The sequence below is a fragment of the Centroberyx gerrardi genome, chromosome 3, assembly GCF_048128805.1.
Source record: "Centroberyx gerrardi isolate f3 chromosome 3, fCenGer3.hap1.cur.20231027, whole genome shotgun sequence".
Classification (NCBI taxonomy): Eukaryota; Metazoa; Chordata; class Actinopteri; order Beryciformes; family Berycidae; genus Centroberyx; species Centroberyx gerrardi.
In genome coordinates this window covers 31,110,735-31,138,641 of record NC_135999.1, presented here as the reverse complement: position 1 = coordinate 31,138,641, position 27,907 = coordinate 31,110,735, and the positions used below count along the sequence as shown (strand labels likewise).

Here is a 27,907-nt window from a genome sequence, read left to right as displayed (position 1 = left end):
TTTTGCACAGGTAACCCCCCTATAAATAAATGTGTTGCACCAGTTTGGGCCCAGCGCTTTCAGGACCTGTAACATTCATATCATAGGCGCCGATTTATGTTTCTGCCGGTGGGTGCTCAAAACAGTTGAATGCCCCACCCCCACGCACAAGATAAGCCTTCTGCAATAACCATAGCCTACATGACTTGTTGCTATACGGATTTGGAAAAAGTAGTCAAACGCACGCATTTCAGCACCATAGGAAATTAACAGCGACCGACGCACACACACACACACACACACACACACACACACACATTGGAGATCAAAAGTTTAACTAATGATACACACCATGAAACGCATGGAAAATAATAATCAATGCCACTGAAATTATTTATTAAAAAGGCTCACATGAACATAAATCATAGGCCAAGTGCACAGTCCAACACAATCCGACACCACCGTGGCTGTGAGACACCGCTGCTATAGCAACTTACACCCATAAAGAACGCAACATAACAGTATAGGCTACAAGGGGCCTACTTGTTTTGCAACGTGGGCTATGCCGCGCAGCGGGTGGCGTTTGCTATCAAATCAATGTAAATTTGGCCCCGGCCGCTGGCGCATATACAGTAGGCCTATCAAGTGCATTTTCCCCGTGAATCGGCGCCTATGGTTCATATGTTCACAGTGATTGATGACTGTTCTTTGTTTCCTAGTGGAGCATTGAGGAAGGGAATATGATCAGAGTGGTTACTTACAATGATGTGGAAAATAAATCCCTGATACAATCAGCGGTAACAAAGCAGAAATTGTTTTTTCTGTGTAGTAACACGTTTAGGCAGCTCACATTTCCACAAATCATCACAGTCACCACATTTAGATCAGCAGTTGTTGCAGGCTGAAACATGGAGACACTTGGTCTTGCTGGAGTTGACTGTGACTGTTAAGATCAGATGGAGAGAGGGCCAACAGGAGGAAGAGGGCCAAAGATGAAAACTTGGTAGTGAGTGTGATATGTGCCCATTGAGGTGACCTGCAGAGGATTCACCAACCAGTTCCTCTGCACGGCCTTTATACATGTTGCTGGTACACAGCCATGCACAAGACTGCAGAGCCACCATAGAGCTTGCAGGGACGGCCTCAAGATGTGGATTAAGAGGAGACATCATTTACTATCCATGCTACACGGACACAAGCTGGGAACTGATCTCCCTGACTGGGTTGGCTGGGAAAGAGACATAAAGAGCCAAAACATCCACCCAGGTCACCTCACTTATGATCTGTTCAGGTGCATCAGAAGTATCTATACACCAACCAAAGCTCATCATGCAGCTGAAACACTGCACCTCCATCACCAGGTACAATGTGCTGCTGTCTACTGAATATGTGCTGCACTGCACTTTATCCTCTCAGATAGATTGTTTGCCATATTAATCTGTTTGGCAGTCAATATTATTTGCATGGTAAACACAAAGTTGATTTGGATTGACTGATCTAAAAATCCACCAGAGGGAAGCATTGGACTGGAAGGAAGGAAGAGTCATTATGTACAGACAAACACAATACAACTGATGTGATGAAATAATACCAGTGCTTTTCGGTAGAAAGACTGCTTAATTTTTATTAACAGCTCTCTACTTACACTACAACAAGAAACGAAAAATAACTGTCCTTTACCATCCTACAACTGTCCTATATATTTTAAAGATATATGTCACCCTTCCTCCCTCTGGCTATTTCTCATGCTAGTAAAGACAAACACAAAGAAGTGTATGCATGTAGCAGTCCCTGATTGGCCCGGTTACATTGTAATTTCAGGAAATCGATGTGGGCGGCTAGAAGTCCAGACTAATCCATGGAGCGAAACAGAATGTGAGGTCACGTGATTAGGAAGATCTTACCAGGCTACAGGCTGCAGTCAGAAAGGTCAGGGTAGAAATTGTTGTATCAAGGAGGAGGCTTCAATTTTCTTTAAATAAACTTTATTTTTCAAATACATTGCATGCACATTAAAAACATATTTGTGATTTGAACCCAGCACCAGAAGATGTATGACAGTTATGCAGCATAACCCTTTGACCACAAAGGAAGACAAAACGTCAGAGGAAATTGAGACTTTATTTCTCGCAACTTTCCACTTTATCACTGTGTCTTCATTAACTAACCAAGTTTACCAGTTTTATCTTGCTGTAAATTGATTCTGGTGTAAAAACTCAACTCTTCTTTTCTCCCTTGTGTCAAAAGTTCTTTATTCCAAACAATAAATGAGGATGTCGTGTTCCTGCTGGTCCAAAGATCAACAGTAGCCATTTTGGATGAAGACACCAGACATAATCCTCTGGTAGAAGACCCCGCTGGCTTTCTTAATAAATATTTCACTGTAACTCCCTCTGAGATGTAATGCCTACTGCAGTACCGAGGGTCAAACCTGCATTTTGAACCTATACAAGCTTTATCTCCCCAAAGAGAGAGGTGTAATAAATTACTTTGTAAGCGATGCAAGAGAACCACAGTTTGAAATGTGCAGGTGTGATGCCTCAAACCCTGATTGTAATTTTTCAGGAGAAATATCATGTTAGTTTGACTTTTTATGTTTAGCAAAGCTGTATGAATATGAGCAAAAACTGATTTGAACTCTAATGGAAATAGAAGGGAACTTTAATAGTTTAATAGTTTATATGCTGAATATGTGTTTGGTCTGATTCCAATAAACATATGCAACTAAAGTTCCTCTTTTCTATGATGCAACTGCAACGTCTGTAGACATGGTATCAGGCTATAAGCAAAATATAATCAAAAATAGAGATGAGAAAAAACAAATTGAAAAATATGTACAGATGAGAGTGATATATATAATTTGTTGTATGGAGCTGAATGCTGCGGCGATGAGCGTCAACCTCAACCAGCATGTCATGTCCCACCACACTTCAATATCTTTCTACACATAAAAAAAACTCTCCCGTCTTCACTCTATTAAGGATACTGGCTAACAGCAGCCACATACGGCACAAAGCCCTGAAGTTTGTACCTATAAAGTACATTTAGTGCAAATCTCACAAACAAGTAAACAGCAGGAACCATTTGATGGACTCCACTGCAGGCTCCATAGAGAAGTGAGGTCAGTGGGTATGAAGCAGAGGGTCAAACTCTGACATCAGACCACTCCACTGTCTCCTGGACGGTTGGTTCTGCTGGCAGAAGAGAGACGGTTCCCTGTGCAGAGAGTGAAAACATGAACAACAAGCAGATGTTAGCACTGCTGCTGAAATTAAAAGCTTCATTTTGAAGACCAGCGGCATGTTCAATTGCCCCAAAATGTAGCAGACAGGAAGTAACGTTTTCCAGTTGAAAGATATGTTTGCTCATAAAACAGCCTTGTGTTCAACGCACTACCGTTTCCTTCAGTTACTTCCTGTTTGCTACGTTTTGCTACGTTTTGGGGCAATTCAACATGCCCCATCTTCTACTGGTCATAAACTTTTATTGTAGGACGCATGTTAAAGGCGTACTGAGTAGGATTTTGCCGGTTGTGGCTTGTAAACACAACTTTCAAAGTTGACCTGTCCTCCCTAGCTCAAGAAGACATGAAGCTCACACGAGGTTGCCAAAATGGTAAAAAAGCACAAGTAGCTAGAGCGAGGCAAAACACCAAGCAGACAAGGCACGTTCCAAAATGTGAGTCTGGGTTGGCTTTCACCTGTTGGAGAGTATTGAAGGAGAGGATGGGATGAAGAGCGACGCAGAGTTGGCCTGTTTTCTGAAGGGAGAATTCCCTTCAGTATGACTTTAATGCTTTATTTTTAAATAAATCATGATATCATGTGTATGATAGCCTACATGTCAAATGAACACTGATAACAGAGTATCTGCAGGTTTCAGAAAGCCAACTTCAAATTTAATGCCACCTGGATTGAATTTAAAGCCACTTTAACAACCAAAATGAAGGACGAAAGCTAGCAAAAGCAGAACATGGCTAATGAACATAACTAACACGATGTAGAACTGTGTTTAGTAAAGCACATGTGATGAAAACATAATCTGTTTGTCATCAGCAGACAGGCATGTGGGTCAAACTTAACCCATTCATGACACCTAAATTTAGTATGTTAGGGAAAACTACCACAGATGTCTTTCTGTTGGGTGTAGAAAGATTAAATTTGGTGCGAGTTCCCTCAAGGCACATGGCTACATATGTCGAATAGCATTTTCTTAATCATTTCTATTTATCATGCCTTATGGTAGTCAAAGTTCGATATCTTTCATTTTTTTTTAGTTTTTTTCCAAAAATCACTAAAATGACTTTAACATTCATCTGGGACCCTAAATATCATATGTATATGGAAAAAATACACATTATTACAGTTTTTTACGATCGCTAGCAAGCATTTTTCAATACTTATAATACTTTTTCTAAACTCTTCACACACCAACTCACCTACAACACACAGTTGGCAAAACAGTTAATTTTATGCTCAAAATCACATATTGTAAACTAAACACCAACACTAATTTTCAAAATGCATGAATACTTTGTCAAAATACACTAAATCAAATAATTCTTTCAAAACACTAGCACATGTTTTCTTCCAACAGGAACATTTAGTCAATCACAGCACAATGACATACAAAATACTAACAGCAGATGGTATTACAGAAAATGCATTACTTTACATGTGTCAGTTTTACCCTTATACAATAGACAGTATATTGATAGTCAATTGTTTTTCGTACTGCAGTTTCTTTTGAAGTCACTCTACATTTTTCTTTTGTTGAGTGTAGTAAATGTATGCATTTTTTTCTTCTTTTTTGCAAACATTCTATATCAAAAGTGAATGACTCATCTTTACTTTATAGAATGTACAGTATATGAAAAAGGAATAAGTGACAGAATTGCTATAGTAAAGGCATAGGAATAATAGGAAATAGGAAATTACTGCAAGAGATCAACAAAAATCTGCAATATAGCTGCTGGTTACAGTTGTGTAAAAATAAAATATACAAACAGAAAAAGGCACTGAAGAAAAAAAAAGAAAAATACACAATCCTTTTCTAATCTACCCGGTCTTCTGCATTTGGCCACATGTTCTCGTCCACATCACTCCTTATATTTTCTCTGGCTATGCACCTTGGGAAGTATCTTTTGGCGTGCCTTATCCACCCCTGGCAGTGTTCAGCTGTGATGGGTCTATTTGCATAACTTCAATCAGCTGTTTCTCAATAGCAATAAAAAAATATAGGACATATATTTGTGTTTCAATATATAATATACAATATATATATATACAATGTGAACTGCTGTTCACTTCAACTGTAGCCTATAAGTTAGGTTTAGAACATGAGGTTATCTGTTCTGACATACAGTGTGCAAGCATTTGTAAATTTGGCAGTAAAAATCCATAGTTTTGGTTTTGGTTGAGCTTGTGTGTAAAAGAAATTCAAGAGTTTTTAAAATGTGTTCACTGAATGCATTTTGTGTCAAAGGAACAAGAAATGTGTTAACGGTATGGCCCGCAACAGACCGATGTTGTGCTAACTGTGTTAAGAGTTATGAAAATGTGACTACAGAACTGATAAAAGGTTGCTAGCAATCGTAAAAAACTGTAATATTGATGATAACTCTAGTTACGACTTTAACCCTACCCTACAACACACACACACACACACACACACACACACACACACACACACACACACACACACATATGGGGAGTCAGGGTCAGTTTGAAGAGCTGAGTAAAATTGCACAATGCTGCAGTGAAAGTAGAAAATGGAACTGAAATTACAATGTTGACTAATAATAACTGGATAACTGAATGAAAAAAGTCTTCTCGTGTGAGAAAAAGAACAGCTTCTAGTTTCATACAAACGTCAGAAATCTCTTTACTAACCTCCAATTTTCTTATGTTTTACTGCACAGTAGAGCAGCAGCACTATGCCAACAAGAAAACAGCCAACTGCTAGGCCGGCTGCTAGATGAGTCACCCAGGAAGCAGCAGCAGCGCTAGGTGGAGCTGCAGAGGTTGGTGGTTCAGGATCAGCATCTGTGAAACAAGAAACAACAGACTTTGAGATCAGGGGAGGAATGGACTCTCTATTCTTATAAATGATGATTGAATAAATTAAGATTATATGATCATACTCAATCGATAATTCCAACACTTGGACATATTAACATAGAAAAAAATGGAAATGAGCAAGAAGAGGTATGGATTCAAGCATTAACAAGACTTAATGCACCTTCCAAGATGGCGCCAGGTGTCTGTGGAGGGCTGTCAGCAGTGTTAGTTCACGTGTTGTTTTTAAACTTCATAGGTTTTAGAGTCGATTATAACAGCCTTGATCGTCATAGAAATTGTGCCTTTGTCCAAGAGCTTCTGGACAAAGACTGTCGTTTTTCAGCAAATGCTGAGGGAAAACATTTTGGATATGGCAATGAAGTTTTGATCACCAGGCTTCTTCAGTCCAGCCTCTCTGGCAAGGCAAGTAGAGCCAGAGGCAAGCAACAAGCTGACGCTGGCGGCATCATACTGTCTATCTGCCTGCTGCTTTCGGGAGACATTCACCAGTGTCCTGGTCCAAACAACTCACAGGCGATAAAACACAGGATCGATGTCAACCCGGGTGGTTACTGCCCTAACTGTGGGAAGGTGGTGAGAGCTAATGCTAAAGCAGTTGCTTGTGATTTTTGTGATACATTTGTTCACATAAAATGTGGAAATATCACATCAAAAACTTATGATCTGGCCGTAAGGAGTGACTCTGACATTCCCCTGGTGTGCAATGGATGCTGCTTGAAGGAAATGTGTCCCGCGGATGTGTTTGATAGTACCCCGGAGATAACGTGTTGCTCTGAGGACGGTTCGCTTGATACGTGGAAAGATCCTGATGTTTTATTTAATCGGAGAGGACTTCACTTTATTCATATAAATGCAAGGAGCTTGTTGCCTAAGCTTGAAGAGATCAAGCACCTTGCAGTTACTTCTAAAGCTGCTGTGGTCGCAGTGTCCGAGACATGGCTTGATAGCTCCATTCAAGACGCAGAAATTGAGCTCACCGGTTACTCCGTCTACAGGCGTGATCGCAACAGAAATGGAGGTGGGGTATGCTTGTTTATAAGGAGTGATCTAACATTCAATCCGCGAGCCGACCTCCAGGTGGAGGGCTTGGAAACGGCATGGATTGAGCTGCTGCTTCTCAAGACTAAACCCATTATTATTGGTGTCTGTTACAGACCTCCTAAGCAAACAGACTTTTATGAACTTTTAGAGATGTCTTGTATTAGGAGTAATGTATGCATGGAGAAGGAATGTATTATATTGGGTGATTTTAATACAAACTTGCTATTGCCTCCTAGTAAGAGTTGTTTAGTTAAATCATTTTCAAACTTCTGTAAAGTGTTTGGTTTGCAACAACTAATTACTGAACCTACTAGAGTGTCTGTAAATAGCCAGTCCATATTGGACTTGATATTGGTCTCAGAGTGTGAAAAGATCTCCCAATCAGGCGTCCTTGATATTGCCTTAAGTGATCATAAAGTAATTTTTTGCACTCGTAAGATATTTAAATCACAGATAAATACTGGAAATCACCGCTCTATTAGGTCCAGATGTACTAAACATTACTCAGTTGAGGGATTTGAACATAGGCTTTCTGAGAGGGATTGGGCTGATGTTTTGGGTAGCAATGATGTTGATAAGGCTTGGACCCTTTTTAAAGAGCATTTTATAGCTGCACTTGATGCTGTTGCTCCAATGAAGGAGACTAGAATTAAACAGAGAAGTGCAAATTGGATGACTACAGATATTTTAGATCTTATTAGACAACGAGATTTATATTTTAGAAAGTTTAAGAAGTCAAAATTGCCTACTGATTATGATAAATATGTTCATTTTAGAAATCAAGCCAGATATAAGACAGAGAAATCAAAGTCCCAATTTTATGAGGATGCTATTGCTGAAAATTCACACCAGCCCAAAAAATTATGGAAAGTACTTAACGAAATGGGCTCCACAGGAAAGTCCAAAACAAAATCTGGCAATATTGGACTAGTCATTGAGGATAAGATATGTTTTGATAAATGGAAGGTTGCTAGTTATTTTAATAATTTTTTTACAACCATTGCTGCTAGTTTGGTTACTAAATTACCTTGTGGCTCAGGGAGATATGGCCTATCATTTGCGAACTCTTTCTACAAAGATAAAAATGTTGTTCCTGATGTATTTGAGATAAGTCCTGTTTCAGTGGAAAGGGTAAGGATGTGTCTATCCGCATTACCCACAAACAAAGCAACTGGATTGGATCTTATTCCAGCCAGATTTCTGAGGGATAGTGCCAGTGTAATTTCTAGTGTGATTACTCATATAGTAAATTTATCTATAAGTCAGGGTAAATTCCCATGTGAACTGAAAAGGGCAAGGGTTGTTCCCCTTTTTAAGAAGAATAGTAAATCAGATGTTGGAAATTATAGGCCAGTATCAATTTTAACATCCATGTCTAAGGTTTTTGAACGTCTTGTGTTTGAGCAGGTTGAGGAATATTTAGTTAAAAAAAATTTGTTGTATGAGCTTCAGTCTGGTTTTAGAGCAGCATACTCTACTGAAACCTGTCTTATTCATCTGTTTGACTTTATTAGACAAAACTTTGATGAAGGAAAGTATGTTGGCATGATCTTGCTTGATTTGCAAAAAGCCTTTGACACAGTGAATCATACTATACTGTTATCAAAACTACAGTGCATGGGTTTTAGACATACTGCTGTAAAATGGTTCACTTCTTACCTTACAGGAAGAACTCAAGTCTGTGATGTTGAAGGGGTTATATCAGAACCTCAGGATATTACATGTGGGGTGCCGCAAGGCTCTATTTTAGGGCCTCTTTTATTTCTTATGTATATAAATGATATGCCAGCGGCTGTGAAATGCAAGCTTTTACTGTATGCTGATGATTCTGCGTTACTGGTATCTGGGAATAATGTCAGTGAGATTGAAAACACTCTTAGTAATGAATTAGAAAGTGTAAGAGAGTGGCTCATAGATAACAAGCTCTCAATACATTTGGGCAAAACCGAGTCAATCCTGTTTGGAACTAAGAAGAAGCTGTCAAGAACAAATACGTTGAAAGTCTTTTGTAATGGAGCTGAAATTGTATCTCAGACAAATGTCTCATATTTAGGAATAATATTGGAGCAGTCACTCTCCTGTGAATATATTGCTGCTAAAATATTATCTAAGTGTGCCAGCAAACTCAAGTTCCTGTTTCGCAGAACAAGGCTTTTCGACTTTTCTGTTAAGAAACTTCTCGTGTCATCATTGATACAGTGTCATTTCGATTATGCATGCTCTGCTTGGTACAGTGGTTTGACAGCTAAACTCAGGAACAAACTGCAGGTGATGCAAAATAATATTATTCGGTATTTATTAAATGCATCCCCTCGAACTCATGTTGGTAGTGATGAATTCAGAAGGGTAGGACTGCTGCCAGTACAGCTCAGAGTAGAACAACAGAAGCTGCATCATATGTACAATATTATCAATGGGTATGCTCCTCAGTACTTGTGTTCTCAGATAACAATGGTCCATACTCAGCATAACTATAATACCAGGGCCAGTGTGCGTTCATGTCAAGTGCCTCGAGTGAATAATGTAGCTAGAAGTTCCTTTTTTTATACTGGTGCCATGTTGTGGAACAGCCTTCCGTTACACGTCAAGTTTTTAAATATGAGAGGGGCTTATAGAAGTCAGGTTAGGACTTTTTTATGGAACAGGGTAACAGATTTATAATGAAATCTGCAATGACATTGTTACTTTAGCTGTCCTTGTTTTTCTGATGTAGGAGTTATTTTTTATCTTGTAATGGTGGTGATGTGTTTTTGTTTTTTTTTAGGATTGTGTTTGTTTAGTTTTTATGTTCAATGTCTTGTGCTTCCTTGTGTTTTTTCTTTGTCTTTTTAACATCTTGGGACCATGTTGGAAATAAGTGTTTTTCACTTTAACATGTTATCCTTTGGATTTCTTTGTTTTGTTTTTTGTTTACTAATCCATAAATAAAATCAATCAATCAATCAATCAACAGGATGTGGCAGTATGCAGCGTGTCATTTGACTTGTAGCTATAATGGTCATATTGTTCTTTGGGTAAACTGTTGCTTTAAGAATTCAAGTCTCCTACTACTCACCTGAGACAGTTAGATTAAAACTACGTTTGTGTCTTTTTGACGATCCATCAATGATCTGTACATGGTAAACTCCGGTGTCGTTGATGTTGAGGTGCATGATGGTGAGAGATCCGCTCCCTCTGTCCAGCTGGAGTCTTCCTCTGAACCTCTCAGTGTAGTTTAGATTCAGGTCTCCCTTATAATCGTCGGCTAGGACAGAATTGTCATCATCTGACCAGGTGACCTGATAGTCACCTTGCAGTCCACTAACTCTAGTCTGCAGAGTGATGCTCTCTGCAACTTTCCCCGGCACATTCTGGATTTCACTCTGTCCCTCTGACTGCACAGCTGTAACTGCAAAAAAAAAAATAAAAAAGTCAGATGTACACACACACACACACGCACACACAGAGCATCCTACTTACTCCATGTAAACTGTACACTTAGCACATAGAATAATAACGTCACCTGACTTCATTACACACCTAAGTAACAACTTAATTGTGCTTAACTGTTTGATACGAATAACCAGCCTGTCTTTGATCAAACAAAGGCGACAGCATTTCAATACAGAAGACCACTAAGTTATTAAGAACTCACTCAGGATCCATTTGATCAGAGCAGCTGTCACCAGCCATTTAATCCCCATAGAGAACATCATATCTAAAGAGACTGGCTAGCTTCCCAAGTTAAAGAGAACAGCAGAGGAAGTTGAAATGGTGCTGGAGTGTCAGGCTGGCTCTTTATACTGTAAATGTGTAAATGATGATGGGGTGTTAGTCACGCCCACTGCTGTCTCTCGGTCATGGTGATGTATTCACTTCCACTGCTGACTGAAAGTTGTGCAACACTGCAGCTGCCAGCAGTGACATATCAGTGTGTGTCAGCCAGGCTGGGCTTACCCAGCCACACACCTCTTTCATACACATCCACCACCCAACTCAACCAGTTCTCTCTCTCTCTCTCTCTCTCTGGCTCAGGCCTCACCAACGCACTATACCTATAGCTATTATCTGTAATGAGAGCAATGCAAAATAAACTCACCAAACACTCTCCTCCCGTCTGCCTCAACACAAAGGCTCCTGCTTGTTCTCTACCCAGACTGTTGTTATGAATCCGTGCAAATTTTACTCTCAGTAACACTGTTACACATGCAGTCATTTTAGAGACGAAAGATAAAGGGTGAACAGTAAATAAGTTGAAAGTTTGCCAAATTAATTTGGTTATTCAAACATTTCAGGAACAGCAAACTAATTTGGTTATTCAAATATTTTGCGAAGAGCAAACTAATTTGGTTATTCAAATATTTCGTGAAGAGCAAAGTAATTTGGTTATTCAAATATTTTGGGAACAGAAAACTAATTTGGTTATTCAAATATATTTGGAAGAATGAAATATTTTGATTACTCAGATATCTCTGGAAGCGTGAACTACTTCAGTTATTCAAATCATGTGGGAAGAGCAAACTATTTTGGTTGTTATTCAAATATGTAATCTTTAAAGTGGTTTTAAAATGGCCTCAGGCCCTAATGGGATTCCCAACAGTGTCAAGAGCTTCTCATTGTTTTCACAAGCTGCTTGTTGTTGTGCTTCTGTAACTTTCATCTCCCCAGACACAACCACTGAGTAACATTATGCAACTAGTTGTTTTTAGACAGCAAGTGACTCTTTGTCTTACAAACATTACAGTAATGATAGCACGCTACATAGAACCAGCCTCTTTTTACAAAGAGCAGTTTAGGCAGAAGAGGTTATCAAAACTAGGATGCTGTCGGTATATCCCCGAAATTGCCCGATCCTCAAAGGCCCCATTAAGTCAAATGTAATAAAAAGCCATTCAATAATCAAACAATAAGACTCCAGGGTTAATCTTCCTAATTATATTGGTTGTGTGTCCCAACTATTTTTATTTAGTCAAGTAATACAATTTTTTGTTCTGGGCTAATCTAAAGTTAATTATATTATTATTACTTCTAAACATTCCAAAATGAATAGATACAATCCTCTAGGGATTGTCTCGCCAATAATAAAGCATATGTACCTTAACAATTTCTTTAACACTCAATAATAAATTTAACTAATTAAATATGGCCGCTAGCGGCGATGGCTGGGTTCATGCCAGCACAGCAGCCAGAGCTGAAATGTGGAAGTTTGCATTAACATTACTGTCATGTTCATGTTCCACATAAAGGTTGGAACATGATTACCCAGTTTCATAGTAATTGGTGAAATTCTGTTTGAGTTGTAAGCCAAAATGTCATAGGCCACGCCCACTTTCACTAATGACGACCAAACTTCAGATTTTGTCTAGGACATGGCCCTACAGCATGCGTAGCAAATTTCGTGCAATTTCACCTATTGGATTAGGAGATACAGTTTTCTGGCTTTTGTGGCGCCCCCATTGGTCAATATTTGAATTGCTTTGCACACATGTTCATTCATTACATGTGAACACATTGTCCAAGTTTCATGATGATTGGACCATCTATCACAAAGTTTTAACAGTTTAGCTTATAGGCCACGCCTATAATAATTACAGCAGATATCAACAATCTATAGACAAAATTTTAAGAGGAGGACCATGCTACTGACTGATTTTGGTGGTAATCGGTCAAACGGAGGAGATGTTAAAAATGTGTTTTTCAAAAAATTTCCAGGCGGACCTTGAGGGTCCTTATGGCAAATTTGTAGAGTACGGATAGGTGGACATGTACCAAGTTTCATGTAAATCGGACAAACGGTGTGGGAGATACAGCCCTTTAAACTTTTTATTTTTGACCTTTGATTATACCGCTACCATCAGGCCGATTATAATCATAAACATATCAAAATCAAATCAGTTCTTCGATAACTTGAACAGTTTTTATAAGAATCTTTAGTATGGACAAATTTGGTATGGACATTGATGACCCCTTGTTCCTAAGGGTCATCAATGTCCATACCATATAAAAACTGTTCAAGTTATCGCGTTCACACAAAGGATCTGCGGTGGATGGGGTGAATCCATAATATCCCCGAAACTCATTTCGGGGATATAATAATTATAGCCTAGATAAATAAGACTTGTGCCAAGCCTTCATCTCCTGGCCATTTCTTCTGGCTTCACACTTTCTTTTGGCTTTTGGTTATCCTAAAAGAGGAAATCCACCCTAAAACTAGAACAGAGAAACATGACTCATTTGATTTTGGACATAATAGATTTGTTTACATGAAGAAGTCTAAACTTCAGCTACAAAGAAGATAGCTGAGATTCTACAGTGTGGTATCATCATGGAGCTGCTCCACTGACAATGAATAGTTAGGCCGCATCATAACAACATCAACAATGTTCTAAAAAAAAACTTGTTGGTTTTAAGAAACTTGAAATGCTTCGGCGTAAGCCTGCCTGACCAAAGTATCCTCTCTGGAATGTTGCACACCAGTCTGGCATTCATCCCTAACCAAACAGCAATCCCATTGGAGAAAGTCCAAAAGCGAGCAAGTGGCATCATGCTGGACCACACCTCCCAGCATTACTCCTCTGCCCTCACCACCTGAACCTTTGTCCTCTCTTTCCCAGCTATGCCAAAAATGCTGTGACAATGCTGTGACACAAGATTGAAGGACCAGTTCCTCCCAACCAATTGTTTGTCTGCCAGCAAAATAGGACACCATCTGAACATTATGGAAAATCTGCCATTCCCCTATATAACCATGATAAATGATCATTCCTGAGTCAGTACCTGCTAATGTTGTTTTACGTATTCTTATTCAATCAGAGTTTTATCTCTTTTAATTGTATATTTAACCAGGTTTAACAATGTACTTTTTAGCCCTTATATACATTTCAGATGGGTTACTCCTTCTGCAAGTTGTGCATAACAACAAACAAACAAACAAACAAACAAAGCCATGACCTCCCTTCAGTGGGCTGACACTGGAACAGGCTTTTAGGGCCTTGACAGCTCTAGATAATCTCTCAGTTCATGTTCAGTTTTACCATCAGCTTGCTTGCTGCTTTGAGCCTTGCTGCTCTTTTGGCACAGTGTCAGCATGGCATTGAAGAGCCTGACTGCAGTACAGGAGGTTAGCCTTGATCGAACCGCTTTGTGCTCAGTCATGTGACAAACAGGCTGAACATGGTGGACTGCGTTGCTGCGTTTGTATGAGTAATAAGTAAAAGTGTATGAGTAAGTCTCTCTGTGGGGCTTCCTGGTGGCTGCTCTCCTGTCTCTCTGCTGTGAACTGTGGAATGAAGCAGAAGAGCCATGGAAATAATATTAAAGTCTCTCCCTGAGCAAGAAAAATAAGACTCTGCAGTCACTTTCCAGGGTTGGTGGGCAAATCAAGTGTCATTACCCATACATCCTGTTTGTGCTTAGCTACTCATACATGTACATAATAATTTCCTTAAAGGTCCTGTACTACGAATCAGTGGAGCAACAACCAGTGTGGATGCTCACTGACACCAGTTCACACTGACAAGGGCAGCTGTATTGAGGAGAAACTCAACAAAGCCTTGAGTTTAAATATGAAATAAGCTTTAGCTCATATGGGTACAAATGGTCATTAGGCTGGTGGGGATGTATACTCAGAAAATGAAGTAACTTTACATTATCTGAAGTTCATCATTCATGATTTCTAAAATACTGAAGAACAGGCTGTTAGTTTTTCTCATGTGATTTGACACATTTCTCCAAACTAAGCTCCTGCTCTCAAACCAGTTCACACTGCCATCTAAACCCTTCATCATTTGGCAAAACTAATTCTACATTCTTTGCAATACTAATAGTTCCTTGAAATAATAGTCTAATAATCCATTTTTATTGTTTATGCACACATCACAAAAAGACATAACCCATAAATCCTCTGGCCTGCCAACTGTCAACACTAAAACGCTGTTTGACCAAACACTTTTCTCAATACTGAGTTCACTTTCCAGAACTCTTCATACAGCTCTCTGCACCAACATGCAGCTTGGCACAACAGTTCATTACATGACCAAAACGCACCAAAACTACCAAAACACTGCATGCATGTCTCAAAGTCCCAGGACTCCCTGGAAGAAGAGATCCTGTATCTCAGTGGGACCTTCCTGGCTAAATAAAGGATAAATAAATAAAAATAAAAAGTCAAATTATTCTACTGAAACACCAGCACTCCAAGTAAAAATCCAGGGAAGCATTGGACTGTATAAGCAGGAAGTGTCATCATACACAGACACACTATACAACTTAAGTGATGAAATAATACCAGTAGTTTATCTGTAGAAAGACTACTTACTGTAAAATATATTAACAGCTCTCTATTTGATCTCTCTCCAATGGATTCATAATGAAATACACTGTGGTTGCCGCATAGAGTATAAGACTAGACCTATCATTTAATTCAGTTTAATTCAATTTCATTTCATTTGTACAGTATAATCAAACCCTTCGGTAAGGTGAAGTTGGGGGGATTTCTGATTGTATCTCTTTACCACTTCCTTGTTCAAACTTAGACGTCTCTGTCACCTCTATGATTCACCACCGTCTGTTTTCATTTTTCTGTGGACACTGCCTTTCTCCACCCTTCATGTGTACAGTTTTTGCCTTATCTTGTTTGTGTATTTTCAGGTCACTTCTTCATAGATTGCCCAGTTTTGAATCCACAAGCAGTTTGATCTGAGATTTCTTATCCACTGTCCTCATAGCCGAGCTTTATTCACCTGTAGGAATCTTGTTCATGTGTCGCTGAGTCCCCTTTCATGGACTTTGCTCACATTTAAACCCACTGCCTCATGTTTGTGATAATGCTAATGAAGTTCTGCAGTCTGCAGTTGGAATGGTTAGAGTAGAAATTGTTCTATCAAGGGACAAGAGAGGCTTACATTTTCTTTAAATAAACTTTATTTTTCCAATACATTTCCATGCACATGGAAAAGATATTTGTGGTTGATATTTGTGGTTGATAGCATAACCTTTTGACCACAAAGGAAGACAAAACTGAAGAGGAAACTTTCTTTTAACCAATAATTAAATGAGCACTGTTTCTTGTTCCTGCAATTTTTTTTTAAAAATGAAGCTTGTAATTATAAATCAGTTGTTGTTATATCAGTGGCCCAAAATCATTTAACCCATAGATTTATGGACTGAAAACACTGATACGGTTATGGTTATTCCATATGACATAATTCAATTAGAAATCTATGTTAAAAAATGTTACTCTACATGGCTGAGGTGAAAAATCTGTGTATTGACATTTTATTGGTTAAAACAGATTTAGGTTTCCCTTTACATTTTATCTTGTCTCCTTAGCATAAGATGCTGCAATTCACTTCACTCCATAGAGAAGTGAGGTCAGTGGGTATGAAGCAGAGGGTCAAACTCTGACATCAGACCACTCCACTGTCTCCTGGACGGTTGGTTCTGCTGGCAGAAGAGAGACGGTTCCCTGTGCAGAGAGTGAAAACATGAACAACAAGCAGATGTTAGCACTGCTGCTGAAATTAAAAGCTTCATTTTGAAGACCAGCGGCATGTTCAATTGCCCCAAAATGTAGCAGACAGGAAGTAACGTTTTCCAGTTGAAAGATATGTTTGCTCATAAAACAGCCTTGTGTTCAACGCACTACCGTTTCCTTCAGTTACTTCCTGTTTGCTACGTTTTGCTACGTTTTGGGGCAATTCAACATGCCCCATCTTCTACTGGTCATGCGCATAAACTTTTATTGTAGGACGCATGTTAAAGGCGTACTGAGTAGGATTTTGCCGGTTGTGGCTTGTAAACACAATTTTCAAAGTTGACCTGTCCTCCCTAGCTCAATAAGACATGAAGCTCACACGAGGTTGCCAAAATGGTAAAAAAGCACAAGTAGCTAGAGCGAGGCAAAACACCAAGCAGACAAGGCACGTTCCAAAATGTGAGTCTGGGTTGGCTTTCACCTGTTGGAGAGTATTGAAGGAGAGGATGGGATGAAGAGCGACGCAGAGTTGTTTTACGGCCTGTTTTCTGTTAGACAGGTAGGTGCTGATTAGCTTAGCTAGCTAGCTAGGTATCAGCTTTTCTACTACAATGAAGCTACGATAACAACAGCTAGCTGCCAGCTCGTGACTCACACTCACTCAGACCAGAACTCCAGTTAGTCTGTATTAGAGTTTGGGACCGCTACTGTAGGCAGCGTGGCTTTTAGGTATAAAATGATTAAGCAGTGGTTTTGGTTGCAGGTGGATACACCTGCTGCCAAAATGTCAACACCCAGAAACATCCCAAACACACACACTGTCACACACTACCAATGGGCCATAAGTCATGATTGAGTAGGATAATTTTTGGATGAGTTCATGCTATTTCAAGGGAGAATTCCCTTCAGTATGACTTTAATGCTTTATTTTTAAATAAATCATGATATCATGTGTATGATAGCCTACATGTCAAATGAACACTGATAACAGAGTATCTGCAGGTTTCAGAAAACCAACTTCAAATTTAATGCCACCTGGATTGAATTTAAAGCCACTTTAACAACCAAAATGAAGGACGAAAGCTAGCAAAAGCAGAACATGGCTAATGAACATAACTAACACGATGTAGAACTGTGTTTAGTAAAGCACATGTGATGAAAACATAATCTGTTTGTCATCAGCAGACAGGCATGTGGGTCAAACTTAACCCATTCATGACACCTAAATTTAGTATGTTAGGGAAAACTACCACAGATGTCTTTCTGTTGGGTGTAGAAAGATTAAATTTGGTGCGAGATCCCTCAAGGCACATGGCTACATATGTCGAATAGCATTTTCTTAATCATTTCTATTTATCATGCCTTATGGTAGTCAAAGTTCAATATCTTTAATTTTTTTTTTTTCAAAAATCACTAAAATGACTTTAACATTCATCTGGGACCCTAAATGTCATATGTATATGGAAAAAATCCACATTATTAATATTGATGATAACTGTAGTTACGACTTTAACCCTACTCTACAACACACACACACACACACACACACACACACACACACACACACCTACACACACACAAATGGGGAGTCAGGGTCAGTTTGAAGAGCTGAGTAAAATTGCACAATGCTGCAGTGAAAGTAGAAAATGAAAATCTCTTACAGAACTGAAATTACAATGTTGACTAATAATAACTGGATAACTGAATGAAAAAAGTCTTGTTGTGTGAGAAAAAGAACAGCTTCTAGTTTCATACAAACGTCAGAAATCTCTTTACTAACCTCCAATTTTCTTATGTTTTACTGCACAGTACAGCAGCACTATGCCAACAAGAAAACAGCCAACTGCTAGGCCGGCTGCTAGATAAGTCTGGGGAGCAGCAGCAGCGCTAGGTGGAGCTGCAGAGGTTGGTGGTTCAGGATCAGCATCTGTGAAACAAGAAACAACTTTAACGACTTTGAGATCAGGGGAGGAATGGACTCTCTATTCTTATAAATGATGATTGAATAAATTAAGATTATATGATCATACTCAATCGATAATTCCAACACTTGGACATATTAACATAGAAAAAAATGGAAATGAGCAAGAAGAGGTATGGATTCAAGCATTAACAGGATGTGGCAGTATGCAGCGTGTCATTTGACTTGTAGCTATAATGGTCATATTGTTCTTTGGGTAAACTGTTGCTTTGAGAATTCAAGTCTCCTACTACTCACTTGAGACAGTTAGATTAAAACTATGATAGTGTATTTTTGACGATCCATCAATGAACTGTACATGGTAAACTCCGGTGTCGTTGATGTTGAGGTGCGTGATGGTGAGAGATCCGCTCCCTCTGTCCAGCTGGAGTCTTCCTCTGAACCTCTCAGTGTAGTTTAGATTCAGGTCTCCCTTATAATCGTCGGCTAGGACAGAATTGTCATCATCTGACCAGGTGACGTGATAGTCGCCTTGCAGTCCACTAACTCCAGTCTGCAGAGTGATGCTATCTCCAACCTTCCCCGGCACATTCTGGATTTCACTCTCTCCCTCTGACTGCACAGCTGTAACTGCAAAAAAAAATAAAAAAATTTACACACACACACACACACACACGCACACACAGAGCATCCTACTAACTCCATGTAAACTGTACACCTAGCACATAGAATAATAATTTCACTTGACTTTATTGCACACCTAATTGACAACTTAGGTGTGCTTAACTGTTTGATATGATACAAACTACCAGCCTCTCTTTGATCAAACAGAGGCAACAGCATCCCAATACGAAAGACCAATAAGTTATTAAGAACTCACTCAGGATCCATTTGATCAGAGCAGCTGTCACCAGCCATTTAATCCCCATAGAGAACATCATAGTGTAGCTAAAGAGACTGGCTAGCTTCCCAAGTTAAAGAGAACAGCAGACAGCAGTGGAAGTTGAAATGGTGCTTGAGTGACAGGCTGGCTCTTTATAAATGTGACTAGGTGTGTATGCTGACTCATACACACCTAGTTATGGGGAGGTACTACTGACTGAAAGTTGTGCAAGACTGCTGGCACTGCTCCTTTCCGGTCTTACCCAGCCTGGCTGACACACACCTCTGGGTTCATACACATCCACCCACCCACACTTCTCATTGTTTTCACAAGCTGCTTGTTGTTGGGCTTCTCTAATTTTGATCTCCCCTCTCACACCGAAACACTGAGTAACATTATGAAACTAGTTGTTTTTAGACAGCATGTGACTCTTTGTCTTACAAACATTACAGTAATGATAGCACACTACATAGAACAAAGAGCAGTTTAGGTAGAAGAGATCATCATTTAGCACTTTGTCATGGCAAACAGAAAAATGTTCCGAAAAAATATCCAGACTGCTGGACTGAAAAGAATAATCAACTGGAGTGTGTAGCTGCTGATCGCTGCAGTTAAAAGATGAAAAGAAAGGGAAACTCCACTCAGCTCTTGTGGTCATTTTCATCCATATGTCCACAAATATTCATACATTAGTAGGTGTTACAGTTAGGTTAACAGATTAATGAGTGCATAGCCTATTTATACTGTAGATAACATGTGGATAGTGGATAGTTTTATTCCATTACATGGAAGTCCCATCATTTCTGCTGAGTCATTAAACAGCTTGTTTCCCAGGACATCTTCCTGTCTCCATCAGACATTCAAAGACACTTTCCACCCTAAACACTGCTTGATTCTCCTGCTGAAGTCATAAACATGTAACCTGTTTGTTCAGAGAACTGCACTCCACTGCTGTGTGCTTCTCTCCATGAGCCATTCAAATCAACTGCTCTGCTCATCTGAAGATGGACATCTGATGTTTTATTCAACAGTTTGATTGAAAAATCATTAAATCCTGAAGGTTTTGTTGTATGAAGTTTATCAGTCCAACACATTTCCCTTTGTGATGAACATTTAGGTTTCATGGTCTCTGCCAACAAAGAAGAGGAGAGCCTTGTTTAGCTGCCAAATAATGTTGAGCTGTTGCATAATCAGCATTGCCAGTGTGGCAGTATTGGCTATTTTGGGTTCTGACACATATTTTATGGCTCATTTCTTCTGTCTTCACACTTTCTTTTGGCTAACCTAAAAGAGGAAATCCATCCTAAGACAGAACAGAGAAACATGATTCCTTAGATTTTGGACAAAATAAATTTGTTTACATGAAGAAGTGTAAATCTCAGCTACAAAGAAGATAGCTGAGATTTTTCAGTGTGAGTGTGGTATCATCAAGGATCGTTTCCTGGAGCCGCTCCATTGACAATGAATAGTTATGTGTATAAACTCTGATTTTTTCCCTCACATGTGGCACACAATTATCATAATTTTGGCAGCTTGGCTGAGCAGTGTTGGCATGAAGAAAAGGAGACACAACAATGGAAAGAAAGACAAACAGAAGACCTGATTGGTATTTGGGGAAACGCCTCAGTTCAGTCAGAACTAGGCTGTAGACTGGATTGGTTTGGATCAATCCGTTTTTAGCTAGTGGTGTACTCATATTGACAGCGCTTGGTACAATTAGCAGGTAACTGACAGAATAATGGAAACACCACATTTACTGTGCTACAGTTATTTCAAAACACATTCATTTGGGATTTTTTGTAAAGTATGTATGGAAATTTGAATTGGCCTTATATTCAGATTAAATGAGATGTCCTAGAACCATATTGTGATGAGAGTAAAAACCATGGTCATTGAGTATTTTTCAATCAAGCCAGCTAACACTTAACTAAGATTGTATACACTGTATTATATCTAAATGACTGCATTGAAACCAAAGAGTGTAGTGTAGTATGTGTATGATGTAGGCCTTTATGAAGTATGTAGCCTATATGACATAGATGTGTATATGTAGTATGTATGTATGATGTAGTACGTATATGACTGGTACTGTATATTATGCTATGTAAAGCCCTTTGAGACATGCTTGTCTGATAAAGGGCTATATAAATAAACTAGACTAGACTAGACTAGACTATAGACTCCTCAAAATGGAGTGAAGCTGAAACCACACCTCTTTCAGACCAAAGATAGTTACTGCTGTATATTGAAAATAAACAAAGTGTAACTTATTGTATTAACTGATGATAAGCTTCAATACTTTCACTTCCAAGGGAGATCATTAAAGGCTTGATATATTTTACTTGTATAATATTGTATCCAGCCCCACATACATGCACACACCTGCCAACCATCACATCACAAATCCCAATTTAACCCCTTCATGGAATTATTATTATGATGGAGCTGGGAGTGATTTGGTTATGGTTGAGGAGTTTTGGGGCCACAAACACAATCTTGTTTTGAGCCAAAATTCAAGAACCAGCTCTGACCTTACTGACTCGTGTCAACAAGCTGTCAACCTGCTGCTTAGCTAACGTTATTGTTCTGTAGTGAGTGAAGGTGCAGACTCACATCATGATGATCACTGATGTTTTTGGTCCTAATGTCTCAGCGTATCTGTCACAAATGTACTGTTATGGGTAAAACTGACTGAACAGATGTGGACTCTCTGAGTCCCATAGAGAGAGCACAAAGTCCCACGAACCTTTGTTTTTCCCACCTGGTAACATTGAGATAGAGGTTTTGTTTGTATGGCAGAGAGCATAAAAAAGTTGTTACCTTTCTACATCTGGTTAACCACAACTGTCAAGCCTTCAAGCCTTTCTTCGTCTGCCACTACCTCCAGCAGCAGAAAGAGGAAACTCACACTGGAAACAGACCTGGTTGAGTCACACCTTTACCTGAGGAGAGCATGTCAGTATTGACTCAGTTCCTCACAGAGTCAAATCAGAAGCAGCCACCACATTTCTACAGCCACCTTCCCCGTCTTCCATCCTTGTACAACATGCAGTCCTATCCTCCACCATTCTGTCTCATGAGTCCACTAATTCAGCCTGAGTTGACTAGTAGAAGTGGGGTTTCCTGATGGCACCACAGGTTTCTAGCTTTAGCAGAGATTTGTTTCTATATTGAATGCACCACAGATGCGATGGAGAGACATCGCGTGGAGCATTGACCCACAGGAATCTGGCTGCAGAAAGGGGAGATTGAAGACTGATGTCCTTGTTTGCGTCCTAGGCTACCTCCACAAATCTACACACCAATCACAGTCAACATACAGCGTTGTAGACTTCTCCAACGCCTTCAACAGAAGAGATCACAATATTGCAGCCAAATGCCTTAGAAGGCCACCTTTTAAGTTGACCTGCTCTGTTACCCTGGATCCTGGCTTTCATAACAGCTAGAAGACAAAGGGTGAGATACCAAAACACCCTATCACCCTGGCTTCAGCTATCCTGTGCCATGGCCCAGAGGACCTTGCTGGGCCCCATCCTATTTTCTGACTGTCATTGACAGCGCCCTCCGCTCCCATCCAAGTAGATGGAAGTATGTGGACGACATGTCAATCGCCGAGCAACGGACCCCCAGTCAACCCCACAACCTGCAGTCAGTACTGCATCAGTGCTGTATACTCTCTGGAATGTTGCACACCAGCCTGGCATTCATCCCTAACCAAACAGCAATCCCATTGGAGAAAGTCCAAAAGCGAGCAAGTGGCATCATGCTGGTCCACACCTCCCAGCATTACTCCTCTGCCCTTACCACCTGAACCTTTGTCCTCTCTGAAAAGAGGTAGGAGCTCTTCCCCAGTTATGCCAAAAATGCAGTGACATCATGATTGAAGGACCAGTTCCTCCCAACCAACTGTGTCTGCCAGGCCCACCAAGAATGCAGCAAAACAGGACACGATCGAACATTATGGAAAATCTGCCATTCCCTGTTTAACCAAGCTGATAAATGATCATTCCTGAGTCAGTACCTGCTAATGCTGTTTTATGTATTCTTATTCAATCAGAGTTTTATCTCTTTTAATTGTATATTAAACCAGGTTTAACAATGGCTGACACATGAACAGGCTTTTAGGGCCTTGACAGCTCTAGATAATCTCTCAGTTCATGTTCAGTTTTACCATCAGCTTGCTTACTGCTTTGAGCCTTGCTGCTCTTTTGGCACAGTGTCAGCATGGCATTGAAGAGCCTGACTGCAGTACAGGAGGTTAGCCTTGATCGAACCGCTTTGTGCTCAGTCATGTGACAAACAGGCTGAACATGGTGGACTGCGTTGCTGCGTTTGTATGAGTAATAAGTAAAAGTGTATGAGTAAGTCTCTCTGTGGGGCTTCCTGGTGGCTGCTCTCCTGTCTCTCTACTGTGAACTGTGGAATGAAGCAGAAGAGCCATGGAAATAATCTTAAAGTCTCTCCCTGAGCAAGAAAAATAAGACTGCAGTCACTTTCCACAGTTGGTGGGCCAATCTTCTGCTTCACGTGTCATTACCCATACATCCTGTTTGAGCTCAGCTAAAATACTGACACATACATGTACATACATAATGAGCGGTGATTTCTTTAAAGGTCCTGTACTGCGAACCACTGGAGCAACAACCAGTGTGGATGCTCACTGACACCAGTTCACACTGACAAGGGCAGCTGTATTGAGGAGAAACTCAACAAAGCCTTGAGTTTAGATCAGAAAAGAAGCTTTAGCTCATATGGGTACAGTATAAAAAATGGTCATGAGGTTGGGGATGTATACTCAGAAAATGAAGCAAATATACTTTACATTATCTGAAGTTCATCATTCATGATTTCTGAAATACTGAGGAACAGGCTGTTAATTTCTCTCATGTGATTTGACACATTTCTCCAAACTAAGCTCCTGCTTTCAAACCAGTTCACACTACCATCTAAACCCTTCATCATTTGGCAAAACTAACTCTACATTCTTTGCAATACTAATAGTTCCTTGACGTAATAGTCTAATAATCCCATTTTTATTGTTTATGCACACATAAGACATAGACAAAGACATAACCCATACACTCTCTGGCCTGACAGAAATACATATTTTCACAACTGGTTAAAGCATTTCTCAATACTGAGTTCGCTTTTTCAAAACTCTTCATACAGCTCTCTGCACCAACGTGCAGCTTGGCACAACAGTTCTTTACATGACCAAAATGCACCAAAACTACCAAAACACTGCATGCATGTCTCAAAGTCAAATCATTCTACTGAAACACCAGCACTCGTTTTCTCCAACAGGAACACTTTGTCAGTCGTAACACAATGACCTAAAACACACTACAACAGGCAGCATTACAGTAGATGCACCACTTTGTCAGTCTTTGAAGTAGTATGTTTACTTTTTCTTTTTTATATTTTCTTCTTTGGGAATTGTAAATAGATCAAGTATTTTGTTCTTTGGCTGATAGTATAAGAAATGTATCAATTATGTTTTTTTTTTTTTTTTTTTGCAAACCTATTACAAAACAGAATGGTTCCTTTTTATAGAATGCACTACAGTATATGCTACAGGAACTAGTCATAGAAATGTGTGCTTTTCAGTGTGCTTTTACTTTGAGTTTTTTTGGCATACAGTAATTACAAAATTCACAAAATGAAATGCAATGGAAACCAAATGGATCGATTGATCTGATCTAAAAATCCACCAAAGGGAAGCATTGGACTGTATAAGCAGGAAGTGTCATCATACACAGACACACTATACAATTTATGTGATGAAATAATACCAGTAGTTTATCTGTAGAAAGACTACTTACTGTAAAATATATTAACAGCTCTCTATTTGATCTCTCTCCAATGGATTCATAATGAAATACACTGTGGTTGCCGCATAGAGTATAAGACTAGACCTATCATTTAATTCAGTTTAATTCAATTTCATTTCATTTGTACAGTATAATCAAACCCTTCGGTAAGGTGAAGTTGGGGGGATTTCTGATTGTATCTCTTTACCACTTCCTTGTTCAAACTTAGACGTCTCTGTCACCTCTATGATTCACCACCGTCTGTTTTCATTTTTCTGTGGACACTGCCTTTCTCCACCCTTCATGTGTACAGTTTTTGCCTTATCTTGTTTGTGTATTTTCAGGTCACTTCTTCATAGATTGCCCAGTTTTGAATCCACAAGCAGTTTGATCTGAGATTTCTTATCCACTGTCCTCATAGCCGAGCTTTATTCACCTGTAGGAATCTTGTTCATGTGTCGCTGAGTCCCCTTTCATGGACTTTGCTCACATTTAAACCCACTGCCTCATGTTTGTGATAATGCTAATGAAGTTCTGCAGTCTGCAGTTGGAATGGTTAGAGTAGAAATTGTTCTATCAAGGGACAAGAGAGGCTTACATTTTCTTTAAATAAACTTTATTTTTCCAATACATTTCCATGCACATGGAAAAGATATTTGTGGTTGATATTTGTGGTTGACAGCATAACCTTTTGACCACAAAGGAAGACAAAACTGAAGAGGAAACTTTCTTTTAACCAATAATTAAATGAGCACTGTTTCTTGTTCCTGCAATTTAAAAAAAAAAATGAAGCTTGTAATTATAAATTAGTTGTTATATCAGTGAAAACACTGATACGGTTATGGTTATTCCATATGACATAATTCAATAGAAATCCATGTTAAAAAATGTTACTCTACATGGCTGAGGTGAAAAATCTGTGTATTGACATTTTATTGGTTAAAACACATTTAGGTTTCCCTTTACATTTTATCTTGTCTCTTTAGCATAAGATGCTGCAATTCAGAAACCAACTTCATCCTTACATCCAACAACCTGTTTCGGTCTGGCACAATAAATAAACTCAACATTTTTCTGACAGACATGAACAGGAAGATCATCTCAGACAGTTGAGAAGATCATATCTAATAGCATCAATCTGCTCTTTAGACCATAATGAAGGTGCTTCAACTCACTGTATATGACTTTTTGCATAAGCTGAGATGTTTCCATGTGGCTAATCTCCAACATTCTTGGTTTTTAACAGTGTATGCCGTTCACAAAAACTCTTCATTCTCAATCAGTCAGTTTAAGAGAGAGCAGCATCATCATACAGCACAAAACCCTTCAGATTAAACATGCATTCATGTGTGAGGAATCTGCATCAAACACAAATCCCCAAATTGAACATTGCTCACCAGATGCTGCCCACCATGACCTGAAGGTTGTACCTGAAAGTACATGTTGTGCAAAAGTAGTGTGAATCAGTGCATCTCACATTACAGTAAAATAGCATCACACAAGTAAACAGCAGGAATCATTTGTAAGATGGACCAGTGTAATTCACTGGTCTTCGCTTCGCTGAGGTCAGTGTGTGTTCTCAGCTGGATCTGATGCAGAGTCAAACTCTGACATCAGACCACTCCACTGTCTCCTGGACGTTCGGTTCTGCTGGCAGAAGAGAGACAGTTTCCTGTGCAGAGAGAGAAAACATGAACAACAAGCAGATGTTAGCACTGGCTGCTGAAATTAAAAGCTTCATTTTGAAGACCAGCCTCTTCTAAGGGTGTCATGCCAGAGCACAAACTTTTATGTTAAAGGCATACTGAGTAGGATTTTACTGGTTGTAGCTTGTAAACACAACTTTCAAATAGGCCTGAACGATATGGAGAAAATATGCGATGTGCGATACAAACTTGTTGGATATTGCAATGGTGATATGAAATGCGATAAATAGATGTGTCTCTGAATGCATGTGCTGAAAGTATGGACCCCAAAAATGAATATTGTTGGCTGTGTAATTAAATAAATTTCCAGCACTGAAAACTTTATTTGTGAAAATAATAGGCCTAAAGGCCAAAACCTAAAGCACAAAAGATGCCACCCACCATCTTCTCCTTGTCTTAGATAAAATCAAAAAAGCTGTAAGAAGTACAGCCAGTATTCCCTGAAAGCCTACATCCGAACATTACCTTGTCTTTTATATAAAGCTACACTAAGCGATTTTCCGACCACTTGAGGGTGACAGAAACTACGGAAGCCCCTTAGGACAAACCGTGCATAAAGGCTAATGGCTAAAATAAACATACCTACGGAGAAATGTTGCCGGTTAGGCCTACCAGTCTCACTTTGCCAGATTTTTCTCCCGCTGAAGGTTACATGTCCCACAATGACAAGTGAAGAGGTAGGTAGCAAGTTTACTACTTGAACACGTTTCGCTTCATCGATTCCGCCATTACGAGAAGTTTTTTCAGGGATGGGAGGAGACCAGCTAGTTTAAAAAAACAGGAAAATCTTCGATTCAGACCGACTTTGACAACAAGCTTTGGAAAAGAGGTGAATACAGCAACACAGTTGGTCCGCGTGTGAGGCTATTTGTTTATATCATTATGTCTCATGGAAATCTCCACATTAGGGTGACCACATTTTCAAACCCCCAAACCGGGACCCTTAAGTGTACCGCACGTTCATGCACACGCACATGTATGTGCTTATGCACGCACCATAGGCGTTTTCATCAGGATGGGGGACAATTATTTC

The 27,907-nt window shown here is 39.5% G+C and overlaps 2 protein-coding genes across 2 annotated transcripts in view; both read right to left on the bottom strand.

The window, feature by feature from the left end:
* Positions 1-1,947: 1,947 nt before the first annotated feature.
* Positions 1,948-27,907, bottom strand: part of LOC139910180 (T-lymphocyte surface antigen Ly-9-like) — a 32,339-nt gene continuing 6,379 nt past the window's right edge. The window contains exons 3-6 of the mRNA XM_071897405.2: positions 18,773-19,105; positions 10,156-10,488; positions 5,871-6,023; positions 1,948-3,195 (exon numbers count right to left, since the gene is read on the bottom strand). Coding sequence (XP_071753506.2) covers positions 3,137-3,195; positions 5,871-6,023; positions 10,156-10,488; positions 18,773-19,105 — 878 coding nt within the window. The 3' untranslated portion in view covers positions 1,948-3,136. The remainder of the gene's footprint in view (positions 3,196-5,870; positions 6,024-10,155; positions 10,489-18,772; positions 19,106-27,907) is intronic.
* Positions 25,997-27,907, bottom strand: part of LOC139910212 (CD48 antigen-like) — a 32,162-nt gene continuing 30,251 nt past the window's right edge. Inside the window, exon 5 of the transcript XR_013507554.1 lies at positions 25,997-26,713. The gene's annotated coding sequence lies outside the window, so the exon portion shown is untranslated. The remainder of the gene's footprint in view (positions 26,714-27,907) is intronic.